We start from the raw sequence: 19,079 nt of genomic DNA, 5'->3' as shown, positions 1-19,079 counted from the left end.
ATTCCCTTTAGAAGCTCAGTTTATGAGGCTTTACTCCACAGACCAGGTGACTTTCAGACTTTGGCACATATTTCTATTTAGATATCAAGCTTGGTTCCTAAGCAACTAGCCAGTTCCCCTCCCTCTCTCTTACCCCGTCAGGGAGCCAAGCTTACTATACTAGCAGAACAGGTCAAACGGTGATCAATCTTGGACAAATCAGTGCTTGAGGGAACTTTAATAAAAGGAAAAAAAATAGTGCTAGAACAATGCAGAAGGGTTCTGTTCCAGGCAGTTTTTTTTGCCTTGTACAAGTAGAATGAAGTCATCAGGCCAGAGTTTTAAAGCTGGCATTGTTTCAGGCATTGTTCCACCCCTTCACTTTACAGTAATGAATCTGAAGCCTAAAGGTTAAATAACTTGGTAGTTCAAGGTCATACCACTGAAGCAGAGGTGCAGCTAGAAGGCTGGTGTCCAAACTCCCAGGTCAAATCTCCTACTACATTACACTAACATGGGGAGGTTTAAAAAAGAAAGGGGGGATATGAAGGGTGATTTTTCCATAAATTAAATCAACTTTAAAAGTCAAGCGTATGTGGAGAGTTGGAGACCATTGTAAGATCGTAAGAAAGGAGAGGTTTAAGAGCTGGTTAAATCTGAATAAAAAATATCCATATGTACAATACTGTAAAAAAAAAAAAAAGATGTCATTCATGATTACTGGGCTGGCAGGGCAGTGGGTAGTTGCATGCTGGGGGTAGGCTGCATGGGCTGCCAGCTTTCCTGGGTTTGGAGGATGCGGTACAGCTGTTTCAGCTGAGCAACGATGTTATCTTTGATGTCCGGAGTTGAGATCTGCAGGCGGACACTGCCACTGTCAAAGGACCGTGTAAAATCACCAGAAAACATCTCGTAGATCATCCGAGCTACCACCGGAATGACCTGTTCAGGACACAGAGCACACAATTATCTGGTGAAGAAAAGGAATTTTTAAATAGCAGGAGGGGGCGCCTGGGTGGCTCAATCAATTAAGCGTCCAACTCTTGATTTTGGCTCAGGTCATGATCTTGCAGTTTGTGAGTTCGAGCCCCACATCGGGCTCTGTACTGACGGTGCAAATCCTGCTTGGGATTCTCTCTCTCCTCCTCTCTCTCTGCCCCTCCCCCCCCACCCTCCCCCTCGTCAAAAATAAATAAATAAAATTAAATAAATAGATAAATGGCAGGAGGGACTCAAGATCGAAGGAAGGACCAATGAGGCCCTGGAGAAGTCCCAACTCTAATGTCTAGATAAGGGTACTCCTCTGAACCATCCTGCCGAAATTCACTCTAGAAGATAAAAAAAACAAACAAACCTGTATGTATCATCACACCACATGCCTAAGCAAACAGCTGCTTATTTAGCAAGACTTTTACCCACATTTCCTCTGTCGCCTTTTTGTACAAATCCAGGGACCAAACCCAAGTGGTCTTGCTGCCACTTATTAGAATAAAGTTACATTCTTAAAAGGAACTCAGAAGGTTTTTCTAAGGGGCACCTGGGTGGCTCAGCCAGTTGAGCCTCTGACTTTGACTTAGGTCATGATCTCATGGTTCGTGAGTCCAAGCCCCATGTCAGGCTCTATGCTGACAGCTCAGAGCCTGGAGCCTGCTTCAGATTCTGTGTCTCCCTCTATCTCTGTCCCTCCCCTCTTCTCTCTTTCTCTCTCAAAAATAAATAAACATTAAAAAATTTTTTTTAAAAAAGGTTTTTCTGAAAGAGATGGAAAGGATTATATCCTTCCCAGCAAGATTCTGATGTCAGTGAGGGAATGAAAGAGAAGATCTTCACTAAATCAGTCACCCACTTTGAGGACCTTGTATTCTCCAGCTTGGCCCTGCTTTAATAGGACCTACTTGGTTCTTGCAATAAACAAAGCTTGAGTCGCCTACTCTATCTGATGGGATTAAAACCCACGTAAGCTGATGGATCTTTGCTCAGCACAACCCTAGTCTTAGGGGCTAAAGCACTGGTAAAAAGGCAAAGAGTTGTTGACACATCCTTATCTCCTCACCTGAACCAAGATGAGTTTCCTTTCCAGGGGCTTCCCATCTGGCCATTCTTCCCCAAAGCATAAATAGATCTCAAATGGCGGCTGCTTCTCTATCTGTCCTTTCTGGTGGGCAATGAGATCTGCAGAAGGTGGAAGAGCAAGTTTGGTGTACTGGGTCATTCCATATCCACTCAGTTAATACCATATTTTATGCTGTCCAATATGGTGACCACTAGCCACATGTGGCTATTAAATTTAAATTAATTAAAATCAAATAGTTCTTTAGTCATATGAGTCACATATGCTCAATGGCCCCATGTGGGCTATAGTGGAAAGACAAATATACAACATTATCATTTCAGAGGGTTCTGTTGGACGTCACTGAACTAGACCTGAGGTTCAAATTATATTGTAAAATCCACATTTCAGTATTCTCCCTAAATTTGTCTGCTTGAATTTGCCACTCAGATTCCCAAATGAGAAGAGTATATCTTTTGCTGATTATGATGATGTCACCTTCCAAAGTTAAGGATAAGCTGGTGGCATTTGGTGGTAATGACAAGGCTGTCTCCCTCTTCTGCTATTAAAACAGCCACAACCAACCTAAAAATAGCTTCCAAGTACATAGCTTTGGAGTGGAAAGCCCTTCTTTGTTGCCCAGGTCACTTTCAGTTTTCAGCACTAAAGTTCCCTTGACTTCCTCCAGAAGTAGTTTTTTATTAAGATCTTTGCAGATCCAAGAAGGGGGTGGGGAAGGCAAGGAGGAAAACCTTCCAGGGAACAGTGCCCAACCATCAACCTTCTGAAAAACGACTTACCACTAAGGAATGTTTCCAGACAGAATAGTTTGACCTTCTTTTGTCTCTCAATCAGGTTGGGGGCAACAGGTGATGGGGCACATGGCCCAGACCAGTACACCTTGCACTGGCACAGCCTGATGGCATAAATGGCATGACCGCTGACCTCTAGGATCAGTCCTCTGTCCATGACATCTAGCAGTTTACTGGTGAACAGCTTCTGCTTCTCATTGGTGATGTGCTCTGGACCTGGGAACTTGACCTGCTCCAGGCTGACAGGACCGAAGAGCTCCTCTTGGTCAGGCATGGGACCCAGGTCCCCATAGAAGAGCCGGCAGCCCTGGGGGTTGCTCACCGTCATGGTCTGCCCATATTCCTTCCCACGGTACTGAAACTTGATGTCCAGGTCAGTCACTGCAAGGTGAGAGAGGACAGTGAGAGTCCTGCTCTGCTGCTCGGCCTGTCTATCCTTGAGACTCATACAAGTCCATCAAGATCAGGCCAGTTTTCAACCAGCATTCAGGAAGGTCACTGCCATAGTTATCCTTCCTGTAATAAAGGGAGACATCAACCTATTCCTGGCATATTCAGTCAAAAGGCTGCCTTAAAGCAGACAGTTCAAGGTCCATGTATACTATCTCTGTTTAATCATCACACCCTAAGGGCTAGAATTTCTCCAGGCAGACTTCTGGGGCCAGTCTCCTCACTTATACTGACTTAAGTCTTCACATCAGGAAGCATTGGAAAGGGCTAAAAACCAAAGTATCTGGTTTGTGTCACATTTTTGGCTCATTTTTAAAGAAATTATCCCAGAGGAATAATAAAAAAAATACCAATCCGTCTTCTGAAAACATATGAGCACACTCTGTGGATCTGTTCTAACAATTTATCATAAAAGGACACAGTTCACAGCAAAGTAAATTTTCACTCATCAAACCTCCATTGAACCTTATAGATCTTATCAAAGCTATTAGCCTCTTGGTCAAAATGCTAGCACCTGCATCCCCACCCCCCACCCCATCCCCACTACCACCACGTACACTGTGAAAGGGAGATGGGACAATGACATTGATTCTTCATTGAGATCAATTTGTGTTCAATTCAGAAACATTTTCTCCCACTCAGCAGCCCCTCAAATTCTAAGAGCCTTCTTTATTGAATCCATGTTAATTCATCTTCTTATCCCACAACTGGCCTTGTCCCCAGATCTCCTAGCCAAACTGATTAACCTAGGCTTTCTACCCACCTAAGAGGTGAGTAGCCTAGAGCTGCAATGAATCAGAGCACTCCCATGGGCAAGTAGATATGAACTAATGTTTCTTTACTTCTTCCCTGGTGACTCATCGGCCAGCCAGGAACCAGACAGAGGCTGCCTGGAGGATAGGTAGCTACTCTATACATGGCAAATAAATGGAAGCAGAAGGTGGGGCAGGGAAGGGACTATAACAGGAGCTAAAGACCCAACTAGAAAGATCAAGGCTCACTTACTGGGGAGAGAGCTGATCCACAGCTCTGGAGAGCTATAGAAAGGCTGTATGGGTGCCTGGGGTACTTCCATTTCCAGAGGTTCAGTTTTAGGCCACACTGCTTCAGGGCTGCAGTTACCCACACTGCAGTTGCCCACACTGGCTGGTGCCATGGGAGAACCTAGAACAGAAGGATGCGGGTGAGCAGGCAGGGGTACCACATACGTACATCACCTGGTCTGAGGCTCTAAAACCTAACAAGGTCAACAGACAAGAGTCAAACACTGGACTATAACTTGGTGTGGCAGCAACCCATCAATGAATGGTTCCCACAACTAACATGATAATAAGGTTCCCCTCCTCCTTCTGCTTCCTAATCGTATTAGTTCTCCCATAAACTCATCATTCAGAAAACCTGCATTTGTTGACGATTAACAGACATGTGAGTCTTCTCTGGGGTTAAATTAGAATGGGCATGAATGAGAGGCTCCCTGTTGCAGATTTCGACCCCAGCAATTAAGTAGGAGTTGGCTGTCTTCAATAAAATGAACTCAACTGAATTAATTGATTAGTTTTCAGTGTATAGAAATTCCATTAAAAACAAACAAATACTTTTAGATACACAAAACATCTGAAAGGATACCCCAAAACCTGAAAGGATCTCTTTCCTCCAGGGAAGCTGAGCAGGAGGTTCAGAGACAGAAAGGAGGGAAAACCTTTTAACTGATTACCTTTGTAATAATCAATAAATTGATTCATTTGTACCATCATGAATTTTAAACCACGTAAGACCACTATTTATTCAAAAGCATCTAATCAAAGCTTTTTAAGAAAGACAGTGAAACACCCATCCTATTCTCCTGCTCTTGTCAGAGTTGACTCACTCCAAAGTCTACAGATTTCTCCTCCTAGCCTCACCTCTTAGGCATCTATCCTTCAACAATTCTTCCTCTGCCCCAACAGCTCTGAAATTATAGAAGTTAATGTTTCTTTGACCCTTTGTGCACAAGCCTGGTTAAATCTATGTACCCACTTTACCTTTTTGTTTTTAACAGACGTCCCACATCTTCCCAAAAAGGATCCAAGGCAGCCCGTTACATAAGGCCACACAACTTTAGTTTAGTAAAATATGAACAGAAATAGGAAATCAAGATCCTGGAAATAGGTTGCACCCTTTTTAGGGGTAAGAATAATAGAATAAGTCAGTCAAGGATTTGGGAAAGGATCTCACATCTCCAGGTATGCAATTCAAATCACTAAGTGGGAATGTAGCACGTGGCAAAACGGACCATGAAAAAGCTCAATGATATTTTTCTTTACTCATCACTTGGTTGTAAAGATGTAAATGGCAGGTTAAGTGAAGGAGGGCAAGTGAAAAGACAATAAGGGTTGTTTCTTGATTCTCAAAGGCAAGGGAATCACCTAGAGTAGGGCACTCCAAAAGAGCAAAGGAATCATCTCGATATATTAAATTCTCTAAATGGCACAAGTATCTCATTTGATCTGTAGCAGCCAGATGGAATTAGAAAGGCAGTGACAGCTTCTGAACTAAATGCATAGCATTTGCTCCTAGTCAAATGGACAGTCCAAGTGAAGATGCTGAAAAGCAATTCACCTCGTGTTTGAGCTTCTTCAGAATGTGCAGTGGCAGAGTCACGACCTACCTTGTCACAGTGACCTTCCAATCTCTCATTTTTCCTGGGAAACTGAATTCAAAAAGTCCATAAAGGAAGCAAAAAATCTCCTGCAGATAAATTCTATCAAAGCCTAGTATTAAGAGATGTAGAAATCACAAGATTCTCATGATATAGCCCTAGCAAAGTAGACCCTGTTAAGAAAGTGACACAAAATTCATACCAAGAGAAATAGTGAAAGCGTTTGCGTACAATTCATAAAAATGGTATCTGCTGCACTTGGCCTTAAGGAAAATTAGTGAAATTTATAACTGATGTATTTGTATATGGGATTGAGAATGAATTTGAATTTTTAATTTCTCTGAATTATGTGTAAGATTCAGATGTTCTCTAGGCCTGGAAGCCACCCTCTGGGATAACTGGGCCAGCAGAGTTCCTTTGTCTATGACCCCTACTTGCTAATGGACCAGCAGCTTGGCCACAGGACCTGGTCACTGCTCCCAGTGCCGTGGGGGCCGAGGGGTCAGCAGTTGCAAAGGCAAAGCCTCTTCCATCCTCCTCACTCTTCTGTACCACCTATCACCCCCACTCACCATTGATGTTCAGGAAGGGGAAGGTGTCCTGGATGGGAACATGGTGCTGTGACTGGTCAAGCTCATCTTCCTCATCTTCTTCATCTACATCATTATCCTTCTCATCCCAAGGAGCAGATCCAGTGGATCCTACCCGAGAAACAGACACACAAGCCAAGTGAGCCACTCAGGTTGCACCACCATCCTTGCTGCTGATCCACTGTACATATCAGGTACTGTTAGTACAGAGGTTCCCCGGGTTCAGTGTGCTCCCTCCACATCCTAGCCAAAAACAATGGGAACCAAAGCTGTATTAACCTCTGGCTCCAACTCCTATTGAGCCCTAACATGAGCTCTCTTCCCCTCCCCTACTTAGGACCTGCACGCCCTACTCCCCTTTCCTGGAAATCTCTTAATTCCTACTTTTGCTACACATTAGCATCGCTTTTAAGGACTCAAGAACACTAACTTCTCTCCTTTAAGCTTAAAGTGAGGACAGATGCTTCCCTCTTGGCAGGGGCTCACTAGATTCATTGGAGGACAAGTCTAAATTGTCTGGCCTTTAGTTGGTACTTGCCAGGCATTGGGTAAACAGGAGGATCAGGTGATATTCGCTTAGAAAAAGTATCCTACAAATTAAATAATCACTCATCCAACATTTACAGAGAACTTAATAGCTTTTAAATGTCATGTCAATTGAGTCTTAACAATAGTCTTTGAAGTAGGCAGGAAAGATGAGAACCCAGATTTTACCATTGAAGAAACTGAGGCTCAAAGTTCATATGACTTGATTCGATGTTTCACAAGGAGCAAAGTGATAAGAGCCAGGTTCAGAACTCAAACCTTCTAAGGTTTAATTCCTCCATCTTCAAAACTACCTGACCTCTCCTCTCAGTGTTGAGTCCCAAAGGAAGCTCTTCCTACAGTAGGAATCTACATAGCCTCTATATTCTAATGCTTTAAGCAGTCAGGCTAGTGACTATTCCCCTAAGTGAACAAGAAGATTTTGCTATCTTTACATCTTTTGTTCTCTGGGTCCTCCCTAGGGAAAGACCTTCTTGCTTTACCAATCTTAAACTTTCTAAGAGATTTTCAAGTCAACTATCTCTTTTTTATTTAAGTTTTTTAAATGTTTATTTATTTTTGAGAGAGACAGAGCACAAGCAGGAGAGGGGCAGAGAGAGAGGAAGACACAGAATCAGAAGCGGGCTCCAGGCTCTGAGCTGTCAGCACAGAGCCCGACACAGGGCTTGAACTCATGAGCCATGAGATCGTGACCCGAGCTGAAGTCCAACGCTTAACCCGACTGAGCCACCCAGGTGCCCCCAACTATCTCCTTAAGAGCCTAGCCCAGAACCTGGTTCACTATCCCCGCCACCGTCTCCCTAGCAGCTGGGGCCTCACCTGGGTTAATGATTGACCCCTGAGGCTGGGGGATGTCACACACTTGATATATCTTCACTGGGTTCATGGGTACTTCCTTGGTGCCATCATACATCAGGTTGAATTCCCTGCTCTTGTTGAGAGCACAGCGGAGCTGGGCCTTCCATTTAGCCGGGTCAGGGTCATCCACTCCTTCCTGGTACTTCCCAGTCTCCACAGCCCAGGCCTGAAGAATAGGAAACTGTAGTGAATGCCTGCTGTTGCCCAGTACAAAGTGTACTCACCCTCTCCCATACAGACACACATGCATACACACCCCTGCCTTGCTGCCCCACCATCCCAATCCCAATTTAGAGAGCCTGCAGCAGGAAACACCACCCTCAGGACCAGGCAAAGCAGGGCCTGAGGGAAATTAAGCCATAAGTAAACACAATCTTTTGAAAGGAGGAGCCTCATCTCAAGTGTTGATGCCAGCACCACCTGTCAAGAGTGGCTGTAACGAGGGTTGAAAATAAAGAAAAGTCTGGAAAAAAATACAATTCACTCTTGAACACTATAGGGGTCAGGAATACTGACCCCTTGCACAGTCAAAACTCCACATACATTTTTAATTTTTTTTTTATTTATTTTGAAAAAGAGATAGAGAGCGAGTGGGGAAGGGGGCAGAGAGAGAGAGAGACAGACAGACAGACAGACAGACAGACACACAGACAGACAGAATCCCAAGCAGGCTCTGCACTGTCAGTGCAGAGCCCAGTGAAGGGCTCAAACTCATGAACCATGAGACCATGATCTGAGCTGAAATCAAGTCAGACACTTAACCGACTGGGTGCCCCAAAAATCCACACATATAATTTTTGACTCCCCAAAACTTAACTACTACTAGCCTCCTATTGACCAGAAGCCTTACTGGTAACAGTCGATTAACACATATTTTGTATATCATATTACAATGAAATAAGCTAGAGAAAAGACATGCGAGTAAGAAAATCATAAGAAAAATACACAGTACTGTATTTGTCAAAAAAAAATCCGCATATAAGCGGACCTGCACAGTTCAAACCCATATTGTTCAAACGTCAACTGTATACACCAAAATGCTAGTGGTAACTTTGGATAGCAGGATTTCAGGTGAATTTTTTTGGCTTATTTGTTTTGACATTAATTACTTACAAGACAGAAGGAGATGGCATGTGATATGAAGAGTCTGGCCTTGCTGTTCCCTCCCCCCTACATCCCTCAATCTGACGCTTAAATAATTGTAGAAAACAAGTACCTTTAGGAATAAGAGCCTGTAGGAGGACAGGAAGCACACTCTGGGAGTTCAGCTGAACACTGAGGGCCTCATTCAGCTGACCCCATGTCCTAGTAAACCCCCACCCCCTGCCCTTCCCTAGTTCCTCAAAGTCCCACTTCACTGGAAATACTTTGCTGCAAACACCAGGGGCTGGTGGCATGAGCTAAAACCACTTTGGCTCCTCCACTCTGGTTTTCAGTTTCCAGGTCCAATGGCATGTCTGTTTCCACTCACGGGATATCCACTCTCCCCGGCTGCTAATACAGTCTCAGATCTCTATGCTTTCTTCAGGACATCACGTTCTGATGCAGAGAAGGGGGATGTCATTAGCAGAGTAGTCAAGATCAGGAAGCACACACCAACTTGTTCAAGTGGACAGGGCACACGTCCAGTCCCAACTCTCTGCCTCTGCTTCTGACCTCAAGCTGAAATGGAAATGTCCTGCCCCATCCTTTGAGATCTCTGATCTCCCTCAGTCCCTCCCTGCAGAACCTGACCATCACGAGGAAGTTTCTTCCAAAACTAATTTAAATCCTTATCTTCTAATTCCAGCTCACTTCTTACCATTTCCTCAGGCTTGGGGGCACTTGCATTTGTTTCGCACTATAGGATGAAGAGGTCTGCCCTAGGTGGCTGCACTGGCACCATTCCATACAGCTCCCCACAGGGGATTTCAACTTCATCGATCCCTAGGGTCTGGGAAGCACATCTCCAGTTGTGCCTGACTGCTGCCTTGCCACATTTACCTTTCCGTTTATTTGATCCCTGTGCCCTCTCCCACTCTGGCCCCACCCAGCTGGCGTGGACTGTGCTGACTTTGGCATGGGTCTTCAAGTTTCTGTGGCTCCCTAAATCCCTGCCCCTCCATGGAGAGCAGCCAGACTAACCCAGAAGCACTGCCCCAGCCTTACTGCTCACAACACAGACATTCCTGCTCAGGACCCACTCAGAAGGTTCAGAGGGCCAGGGCTGATGCAGCAGAACACAGTACCAGACACATGGCATTCACTGGGATTTATAAACATGACTTACTCAAACCCATTCTGAGTCTTGCTTCTGACACTCGGGTCACTGTGGAGGTCCCTATTCCCCTTCCAGAAATGGAAGTAACCTCTGTATTTTGATGGTAATTCACTATTTCTCCCCATACGTTATTTCACTCAATTCTCCTGACAATCCTCTGAGGCAGGCAAGACTGGTTTCGTCTCCATTTTACCAAAGGGGAAGCTAAAACCCAAAGAGACTATGTGACTTGTTCAAGACCATATGTGCAATTGATAGTAGTAGGATTTGAAATCAGATCTTCCAATTCCTGGCCAGAATGAGGTAGTATGATAATGGGGGAGCAGATAGGCTTGGGTTCAAATCCAGGCCACACCCATTACTGGATGTGTGATTCTGGCAAATTATTTAGTCCCCCTGAGACTCAGCCTCTGCATCTACAACATAAGAGGAATACCCCCCTTTACAGAGTTCCTGAGAATTAAATGAGATAATGGACACCCATTTAATGCTAGCACCCCGCTGCTTCCCCCTCCCCCCACACAACCTGCCCAAGGCCTGTCAGAGCTTGGGATGGGTGAAAGCACCCTCACTCTTCTCCTGACTTAAAGGCCCTCCCTGACTATTCCACAAGCAGAGATCCAGATATAAATAAGACAAGCTTCCTGCAGCCACTTTTTTCTCAAGCCCGAAGCACACAGATTGCTCTCGTGAATAGGGCTTTCAAGAACCAGCCTCTTCCCCCATGGCCAGCCACCCCCAGCCACCAACAGCAAATCCAGTTTCAGACCAAGGCCACAACCACAAGTCAGCTGGGCCAGGGCAGGTCAATTCCCCCCTCCATGCCAACTCCAGCAATTGGTACTGGTTTCAAGATGTCTTCCCTACCATTTTCATACCGTTATTTAATTGGTAAATTAAAAGTGCTCCTTTACTTTCTTTCTAAGTGCTCTCAGACGAATTTTCTCTCCACTACCTGGGTCTATACCTGATATAACTGAGTTGGGAAACATCTCTCAGATGGCTCTCCTTTGAGGGGCGAGCCCACCTTTTCTGATCCAATCTCAGCAAGAACTTGGGGTGTCACTCCTGAGGGGCCCAGCGTAAGGACCAGATTTCCTTCTGACTTCCAGCTTAGAGAGGGAAGAAGAGGCTAAACTCACTTCTCTGTGACTTGGAGAGGCAGGAACTTAAGCCAGCAGCTGACACAGAAGACTGGCCAGCACAGAGCAGTTGGTCCGGAGCAGAGGCACAGGCTCCAGAGTTACAAACAACATAACACTCCTTCCCACAACCAGCTTCCCACCTACGTCTGTCTTAAGTCAAGCTTTGGCTTCACGAGATTTTGTAAAATGCCAGTGACTAAATCTGGTTTTCAGTTAAGTAAAACAATTCTCATATCAGGTATTTTTTTATTTAAGAAAACATATTTGTGGAATAAAAGCTTGCAGTATATCATCTCTCATTTTTAAGCAGAGGTGATGGGTTGGGTAAGGGATTTTAATACCAAAAGAAAAACTTGCAAAGAACCCTCTACACCCATCCTACGGTCTATGTTAGGAGCCTGCTAACACTCAGTAGTTCTGTCCTGGGTTGGAGAGCTGTCCCTGGCCCAAGCACCTCTCTCCATAGCAAGAACCCTGAGTGAATGAAGAACAAGAGTTATTTGCTGACCCTGGGAGCTTTTGGAACAACCCCATCAGTCCAATCATTTGTAGTTTAGCCAACTGCACCTGGGATCTTTTGGGATGTGAGTCGAGCTCCTCTGACCAATGGGAAAGAATAAACGGCCTCAAACATTATGGACATGCCCCAGCAGGAGAAATTACTACGCCTAAGTTTGGGCACCCCCTTCATAAACATTCTCTCTGATGCAGGAGCATTTGGATCTAGTGTATCCCCATGCCAAAATAGAAAACAGAACAACCAAAAACATCCATATAGGTCTGACAGAACCGGTCCGATGGTAGAAGAAGTCCTTTACCTTGAAAATGGTATTTTCCTCCTCTTGTTGGGGGCTATGCCGGGTGGCATGTTTCCAGGGAATCTGGAAGCGCTTGGAGTCCCTGTGTAGCCAGATGAGCCCGGGGTACAGGCCACTATCCACCTGGGCCACCAGCCAGGGCTTCAGCCGAACTCTGCGGGGGTGGAGGGCCATGATCTGGGTGGAGGGGTAAAGAGTAGAGAGCGCAGGAGAATTAGGCCAGCCTCTGGGAACTTTTCCCAGCCACTGTTCCCGTATGATAGAGCTACAGTTTCATTAGATTACAGCAAAGAAACTAAATATGGGAATACACTGTGCCAGGTAAGGAAGAAAAGAAAAGAGGTTAAAAGGTCCTTTTGATTCTTATTCCAAAGCCATTTATGCTTCATGTTCTAGCCAAATCAGACTTATCATGTAAGTGGATCACATTTCTTCTATTTAAATCCTGAAGCAGAAAAAGAAAAAAGATGATGTCATCCCTGCTGGAACACAGTCCTTCCTGAAGAACCAAAGGCTCTTGGAATTGCTCTTTTCAATCTCATCTCAGGAAAAGGAAGAAAAAAAGGTACAGAAACAGCAAAGATACAGGGTAAGAATTTGAAGCACACTCTCTTTTTCAACAAGAGAACTAAAGGCGAGTGGGGAATATTTTAGGAAGAAATGACCCCATTGTGGTGAGAGAGAAGTAGACAAGGGGCAGGTCCTGGTTCCAACATCCTCACTTACAGAGATGAGCAGGCAGTGTCTCCACGGGGTTCTGAAGAGCTGGACCTCAGGTCAGCTTCCTTTTCTCTGGAGCACCCAAAGGCTCTGGAGCAAGAAAAAAGGGGTCTGAGTTGGTTATCAACAGGACAATCCAGTGGCTGGGAGAATACTAGGGAACATGGGAGACAAAGGCTCTGAGGACCCTTTCTTGCACCTGAGTCCAGAAAAGTCCAGGAGCCCTAGAATAATCAAATGCTACAGTTCCTAAACTTAGGCTGCTAACCACAATCATAAGACAGGCTCTGTTCTGCTCAGGCAGCCTCCTCCACCTGGGTCTGTTTGTCTCCACACGAAGGCTAGAGTGACCTCTTTGGTTGCAGGAGCTGGCCTGAGTAAAGTCTGCGATTGATTCTCATAAAAATACACGGGCACAGCAGATAACATTCGGCAGCAGCCAGCACTCACAGCAGGAAACAGAGGCCTGCCCAGATTGGGTGTCTTTAGGAAAGACTAGTCAGTCACTAGAGACCTGTTTGCTTGGGATGTTGTGTTTAGATTTTTTGGGTGTTCTCATCTTACTTTGTTTTTACTTCAGGTGAAAAAGGGAGGCCTGCAAAATAGTGTTCACTCAACAAATATGTGTTCATCAGCTACTGTGTGTCCAGCACTATGTCCGTTAAAAAGCACATAGTTTTCCTCAGACTCCCTGAAGAAACCCACATTGGAAGTGCTCAAGCCCCACAGTGGCCTGAGGAAAGGAAGATAAATAAGTCACCTTCACACCCAGGAAGATCCCCACCTGGATCACAGTTCAGAAACCAAACCAGTTGAGTCAGCTGAAGGCTCCCACTCAGAGGAGCTTAGCTGAGGGGGTGGCCTCAGCCACCACTTCCTTCCCCAGCCAGACACCCAACAAACAGGGAAAACCCAAACCAACTCAGCTTCTGGCACTTTAAGAGCAAGGCAGGACCTGCTCTCACCTGAGCCTTCTGACCCAATTAACAAGTCCTGCAACTGAAACCTTCCCCCTGGGAGCACAGCTCACAGTGGGCAGGCAAGGTTGGCATGCAGTATTCAACTGTCCCCCGCCCCATCCCCATGTTGTTGGCCATGGTTTTGGAAGGGCAGCAAGTCAAGCCACCAAACTGTGGAGAACATTTACCTTATAAGGAGTAGAGAATGCATATTCTCCTAAGGGCAAGTTCTACCTTCTCCTCCTCAGTCCCAGGCTACTGGAAAGGGGATGGGGCAAGGAAAGGACGAATAGGGACATGGGCGACACGTTGGTCAACCCTGCAAGGAACTTTTGCAGTACCAGTAAATGCTGGGTCTATGCTTGTCAGACATGGGAAATCTCCGTCTGGATGGACTTTGAAGAAAAGGGCTTATCCTAGCTGATTGACAGCTCATCAAGAAAAAATTAAAGCAACGGAGCCAACATGGGGAACTGCACATAGTGATAGTGAAGGAGAAGCAGCCACCCATAGAGATGGATTGTTAAGATCTAGAGTCCTGGGTTCTCAACATTCTCTCAAGATGGCACCACATATGAGCAACCCCGCCCCAGCCTGCCTTCCTCCATGCCCCACCTCCCTCACTGCTAACCCTCTCCACCTTCTGGAAGTCAGCCAAGATCTCCCTTACCTGCCACCCAGTAACTAAGACTCTAAAAACTGGCAGAGAAGGAAAAGCTGGAAGCAACCAAAATAACAGAGGAAAATGGCTGATTCACAGGCTGCAATATTGAGCAGTCATTAACAACGGGACGTCTGAAGAATTTTTATTGGATCTGGGGAAATGTTTACAACATGAAGTTAAGGGAGAAAATACAGCATACAATATTGACTGTAGACTAGTATGTTCACCTTGTAACTAACATGCACTTGGGTACTTAGGCACATACACACATAATTTAAAAAAGGAAAAGATAATACATCAATGTAACAAGATATTCACGATGGCTACCTGGTGATGGGATTATGAGTGAATTTTATACTTGCTCATATACTTGTGTATATGATTCACATTTTCCTACAATGACATGTTTCAATTTATGATAACAATAATAAAAAAGCTACAAGTAATATTTTTTCAACCAAAAAAAAATATATTAGCTTAGGAAGCTAAGACATTTCTTGGTCCCTGGAAAGTATAAAAGATGATGTTCTTCAGCTAATGAGAGCACGGTACCAACAATCCTTCATATCTACACTGACTTTACAAAGTTTACATACACTTTTATTTACCGTGTTTGATTTCATCCTCATGATCAGGAAGTGGCATGTATTATCATCCCCATTAAAAAAAATTTTTTTTTAATGTTTATTTATTTTTGAGACAGAGAGAGAGAGAGCATGAACAGGGGAGGGTCAGAGAAAGAGGGAGACACAGAATCCGAAACAGGCTCCAGGCTCTGAGCTGTCAGCACAGAGCCCGACGCAGGGCTCGAACCCACGGACCGCGAGATCATGACCTGAGCCGAAGTCAGAGGCTTAACTGACTGAGCCACCCAGGCGCCCCTCATCCCCATTTTATAGCTGGGTTAACTGAGACCCAGAAAAGTGCTTTTATCTGGGGCCTGGACCCACCACTCCTCATCAGAGTGTGCTGTACTGAATCTTGCCACTAACCCTGCCTTCCAAATACCTCCCTTCTTCTACACACTAAGAGAGTAAACCAAAAACATTCACAAGATCCCAGCAGCACGAAGGGCCAAGGAAGTGGTTAGGGAGAAGACTGCATGACACCTGCCACCAAACACACCTAAATCAGAGTTCTCTTCCAAAACATTCTCAGCGCCCAAATCTCAATGCCCACAGAAACTTAGCCTAGCTGAAGTCAGCCCTGGTATCTCCAGCTGCCATCACAGTGAAATTCAAGGCCTGTGTCTCCAATAGGTATTTGACCAGCCAAAGAACAAAGATGCTAACCCATCCACTCCCCTCACGCTGGGCATCCAGCTGGGATACTTTCAACCTCCCTCAGGCACTAATTCTCCTCTCTCACACCCCCATTCCAGGGAGCAAGCCCTCTATAAACACCCCCACTGCCACCTCTGCAGCCCTTGCCCAGACGAGTTTCCAAGGGCAGTACTACCTCGAAGTAGAGATTCGAGATTGGGCTGTCAATGGTTTGGCTCAGAGTGAAAAGCATTTGCCAGGGAGTCCTGCTTTTTTTCCTTCCCCTGCAGAGAACCGAACGCCATCTTCCCAGTTCCCCAGCCTTTCTTCCCTTTAGTTTAGCCCTGCTTAGAGGTAAATTCTGTGCCATAATTCCCATGCCCTTCCTCCCTGCTGGATTGAAGTTGGGGGCTGGTGAGATGGTGCTGCTGTTATGTGTTATGCACACATCTAACCTTAAACTACTCTCCTGGGTCAGCACCAACTCCTACTCAAGCGCCTTCTCCCTCTCCCTTCCCTGGCTTCCACTTTTGACATCCACCAGGAGAGCAGGGTCGGGACAGAGGTGACCCCTTCATTACAAAGCAGGCTCCCCGGAAAGAGTGGCACCCGGGGCCTCCTTTCCAGTTGGGCCTGGGAGACTTTCCCCAGTTTTCCACACCCACCCTCCATCCCCTTGGGCAAAGAGGGCCTCACCCCCAGAGCAACCACGCCCTGCACCACCCTCCCCAACACCAAGCTTGGCTACTTGGAAAGCCAGTGGTGTCTCCCAGGCCCAAGGCGAGGGGCCTGGCTGCACTAAACAAATTCAAAGAGAAAAAACAAACTGGCTAAAGCGCCTGGCCGCCCCCATCTCCATTTCCCCAAACATCCATCCACCAGGACCAAGGGCCCGCAGGCCTCGGAAATCCCCTTTGGGACACTGGGGCCGGCGGCCCAGCGAGCTGGGCCTCCACCGGAGGGGTGGAGGCGACGTAGCTCTATCCTCTGGTGGGTGGATAAGGGCCGAGAGCGGCACGCTCCAGTAGGGCAGGGAGGGAAAGGGAGTAGAGAGAAGTGTGGGGTCGGGAGGGGGCCCCTAACTCCAGGGCTAGGACCGCCCCAAAGCTACCTAAAGCAGGGCGACAAGCATCCAGCCCCTGAGAGTTCCTCTCCCCCCCCACCCCAAACAGATGTCCTCAAGCAAGGTTCCTAACCCCACAAACTCTGGGGCGGGTGTGTCCCCAGCCCCCTACCCCCAAAACTAGTGTTCAGAAGTTAGCGTCCTCACCTTTTCTCAATCCTGCTACAAGAAGCGGTCGTCCCCCGAACTAAGTCCCCAGCACTCCTTGACCGGTCAGCAAGCAATACCTGGGTTTGCGCAGGTAGACTCTTCGAGCTCCGCTCTCCGTCCCGCACCGGCCCTTACCTGCCGGGCCCAGGTGCGCGGAGCTCACGTCACCGCCTCGCCCTAGGACGCCGCAGCCCCCCTCCGCAGTCCGGCCACGCCTCCCAGGTGTGGCCACGCCCCCTCGCGTTCAGGATTGGCGGCTTACGGGAAATCTGATACTCTGTGTTCCTGGGCGGCCCCGCGCCGCCCAGCCCCTTCCCCACCTCGCTCTCTGGCTTCTAACTCTGGCTGAGAAAATTCCCAGACTCGACGAGGCTGGACCTTACGCCTCGGGGCTGGTGGTCTTGGGAACTGGGAGCCCCTGGGAGGTCAGATCTGAGTCGAGAGGGTCCCCCCCCTTTCCTCGTACCCCATGGTTCCCCTTCGGTTTTGGAGATAGTTAACCACAAACAAGGGTTTAGAGATTCTGGGCAGGCCCTTCTACCCGTGGGCCTGTGTAAGTGAGTGGGATAAGGGGAAGGGACTCAGGACACTTGATCCCATGGAGAAGCTCGGTGGCTTTCAGGGCAGGGATTCTGCCTTTATTCTGCCTCTTACCCGAGTGACTCAGGGTAAGTTACTTGGCTTCTTGGTTTCAGTTTTCTTGTTTTTTTCAGTGAGAATAATATGTGAGAGACTGCCTTTTCCGGTCACTATCTGGTAATGATTAAAAGCATGGCCTCAGGAGCTAACTTTTAGGATTCAAACTCCAACTTCATCAGTTACTACAGACTTGACAAAGTTTCTTAAGATCTCTGAGCCTCAGTTTCTTATCAGTACAATGCAGTAAACAAGAGTACCCACCTCAAATGAGTGCTGTGGGGGTTCAATAAATTGCTTCATATAAAGTGTTTGGAACAGTATTTTGGTACTTATTGAGTGATGTATAAATACTTGACATTTTGGTATAAAGATAAAAAGCATATAGACAGTGCCTCACAGAATAAGGTGACACCTTCTGTTATTACTTGAAACTCAAGGCCTGTATGTCCCCTATCAGATGTTTGATGAGAGTTCACTCTCCTGTCCCACTACAATGAACCCAGTCCTTACAGAGTACATGCTTACAGTGAGCTGTGTACCAGTACATGAGACCCTGAAGCATGGAGCTGTCACAGGTAAGAAGGGACATGCTTATGGGTACTTAGGTTTTGAAGTTTAAAGCAACGAGAGAGAGACCATAAAGGAGTGATATTATGGTTGAATTATGTCCCCTCACCCCCTAAATTCGGATGCTGAAGTCCTACAGCCTCCAGTACTTCAGAATGGGACCTTACTTGGACATAGAGTCTTTACAGAGGTGATCAAGTTAAAATGAGGTCATTAGGGTGGGCTCTAATCATATTTGACCCGTGTCCTTATAGAAAAGGGAAATTTGGACACAGAGGGAGAAGATGATGTGAAGAGACACAGGAAGAAGACAGCCATCTCCAAGCCAAGGAGAAAGGCCTGGAACAGACCCTTCCCTCAGAGCCCTGGGAAGCATCCAACCTTATGGATGCCTTGATTTTGGGCTTCCAGCCTACAGAACTGTGAGACAAGACATTTCTGTTAATTAAGCTACCCAGTCTGTGGTACTTAGTTCCAGTGGCCCTAGCAGACTAATACCGGTGTGTTGGAGAGCTCCGGATTGGTAATCATGGGAACTTGATTCCCAATGCTTGGGGACATATCCAGCGAAGGCTGGGAGGGTAGCAAGTCCCCAAGCCTGACTCAGCCAGCCTCTGGCTCAGCCGCTGCTGGTGGCCATTCTTCTCTTCATGAGGGGAAGGACTATCTCATCAGCACAGCCTGCTCTTTACTGCTGATGAGCTCACTGGACAAGCAGCATCTCCCATGTGGCCCAGGGCTTGGCTCTTGAGACCAAGCAAACAGTCCACTGCAGGTGTGTGTGAGGGATGAGGGGAAAGACCACCAGGAGAGCATCATTTGAGGGGAGCCAAAAGCCCAACACCATAC

At 46.5% G+C, this 19,079-nt stretch overlaps 1 protein-coding gene across 2 annotated transcripts; it reads right to left on the bottom strand.

The window, feature by feature from the left end:
- Positions 1-198: 198 nt before the first annotated feature.
- IRF6 (interferon regulatory factor 6) lies at positions 199-17,209 on the bottom strand. 2 transcript variants are annotated; one of them, XM_043568832.1, is made up of 9 exons: positions 17,022-17,209; positions 12,873-12,956; positions 12,147-12,323; positions 7,885-8,089; positions 6,502-6,630; positions 4,297-4,455; positions 2,830-3,222; positions 2,033-2,151; positions 199-921 (listed from the first exon to the last, which is right to left on the bottom strand). In XM_043568832.1, the coding sequence occupies exons 3-9, from the start codon at positions 12,318-12,320 to the stop codon at positions 697-699; spliced, it is 1,404 nt and encodes a 467-aa protein (XP_043424767.1). In that variant the 5' UTR covers positions 12,321-12,323; positions 12,873-12,956; positions 17,022-17,209; the 3' UTR covers positions 199-696. The 2 variants fall into 2 exon arrangements, with proteins under 2 accessions (XP_043424767.1, XP_043424768.1); XM_043568833.1 differs by having other exon boundaries at positions 17,102-17,184.
- Positions 17,210-19,079: the final 1,870 nt, after the last annotated feature.

This window comes from Prionailurus bengalensis, chromosome E4 (genome assembly GCF_016509475.1).
Source record: "Prionailurus bengalensis isolate Pbe53 chromosome E4, Fcat_Pben_1.1_paternal_pri, whole genome shotgun sequence".
Taxonomy (NCBI): domain Eukaryota; kingdom Metazoa; phylum Chordata; class Mammalia; order Carnivora; family Felidae; genus Prionailurus; species Prionailurus bengalensis.
Note: the sequence above shows the minus strand (reverse complement) of the source record. Positions and strands in the feature narration are given on the sequence as shown.

Coding starts and splice junctions, on each gene's coding strand:
- IRF6 (XM_043568832.1), bottom strand. CDS start 12,320: ATGGCCCTCCACCCCCGCAGAGTTCGGCTGAAGCCCTGGCTGGTGGCC. Junction 8,090..12,146: donor AGGAAAATACCATTTTCAAG/GTAAAGGACTTC, acceptor CCTATTCTTCAG/GCCTGGGCTGTGGAGACTGG. Junction 4,456..6,501: donor CCCCTTCCTGAACATCAATG/GTGAGTGGGGGT, acceptor CTTCTGTTCTAG/GTTCTCCCATGGCACCAGCC.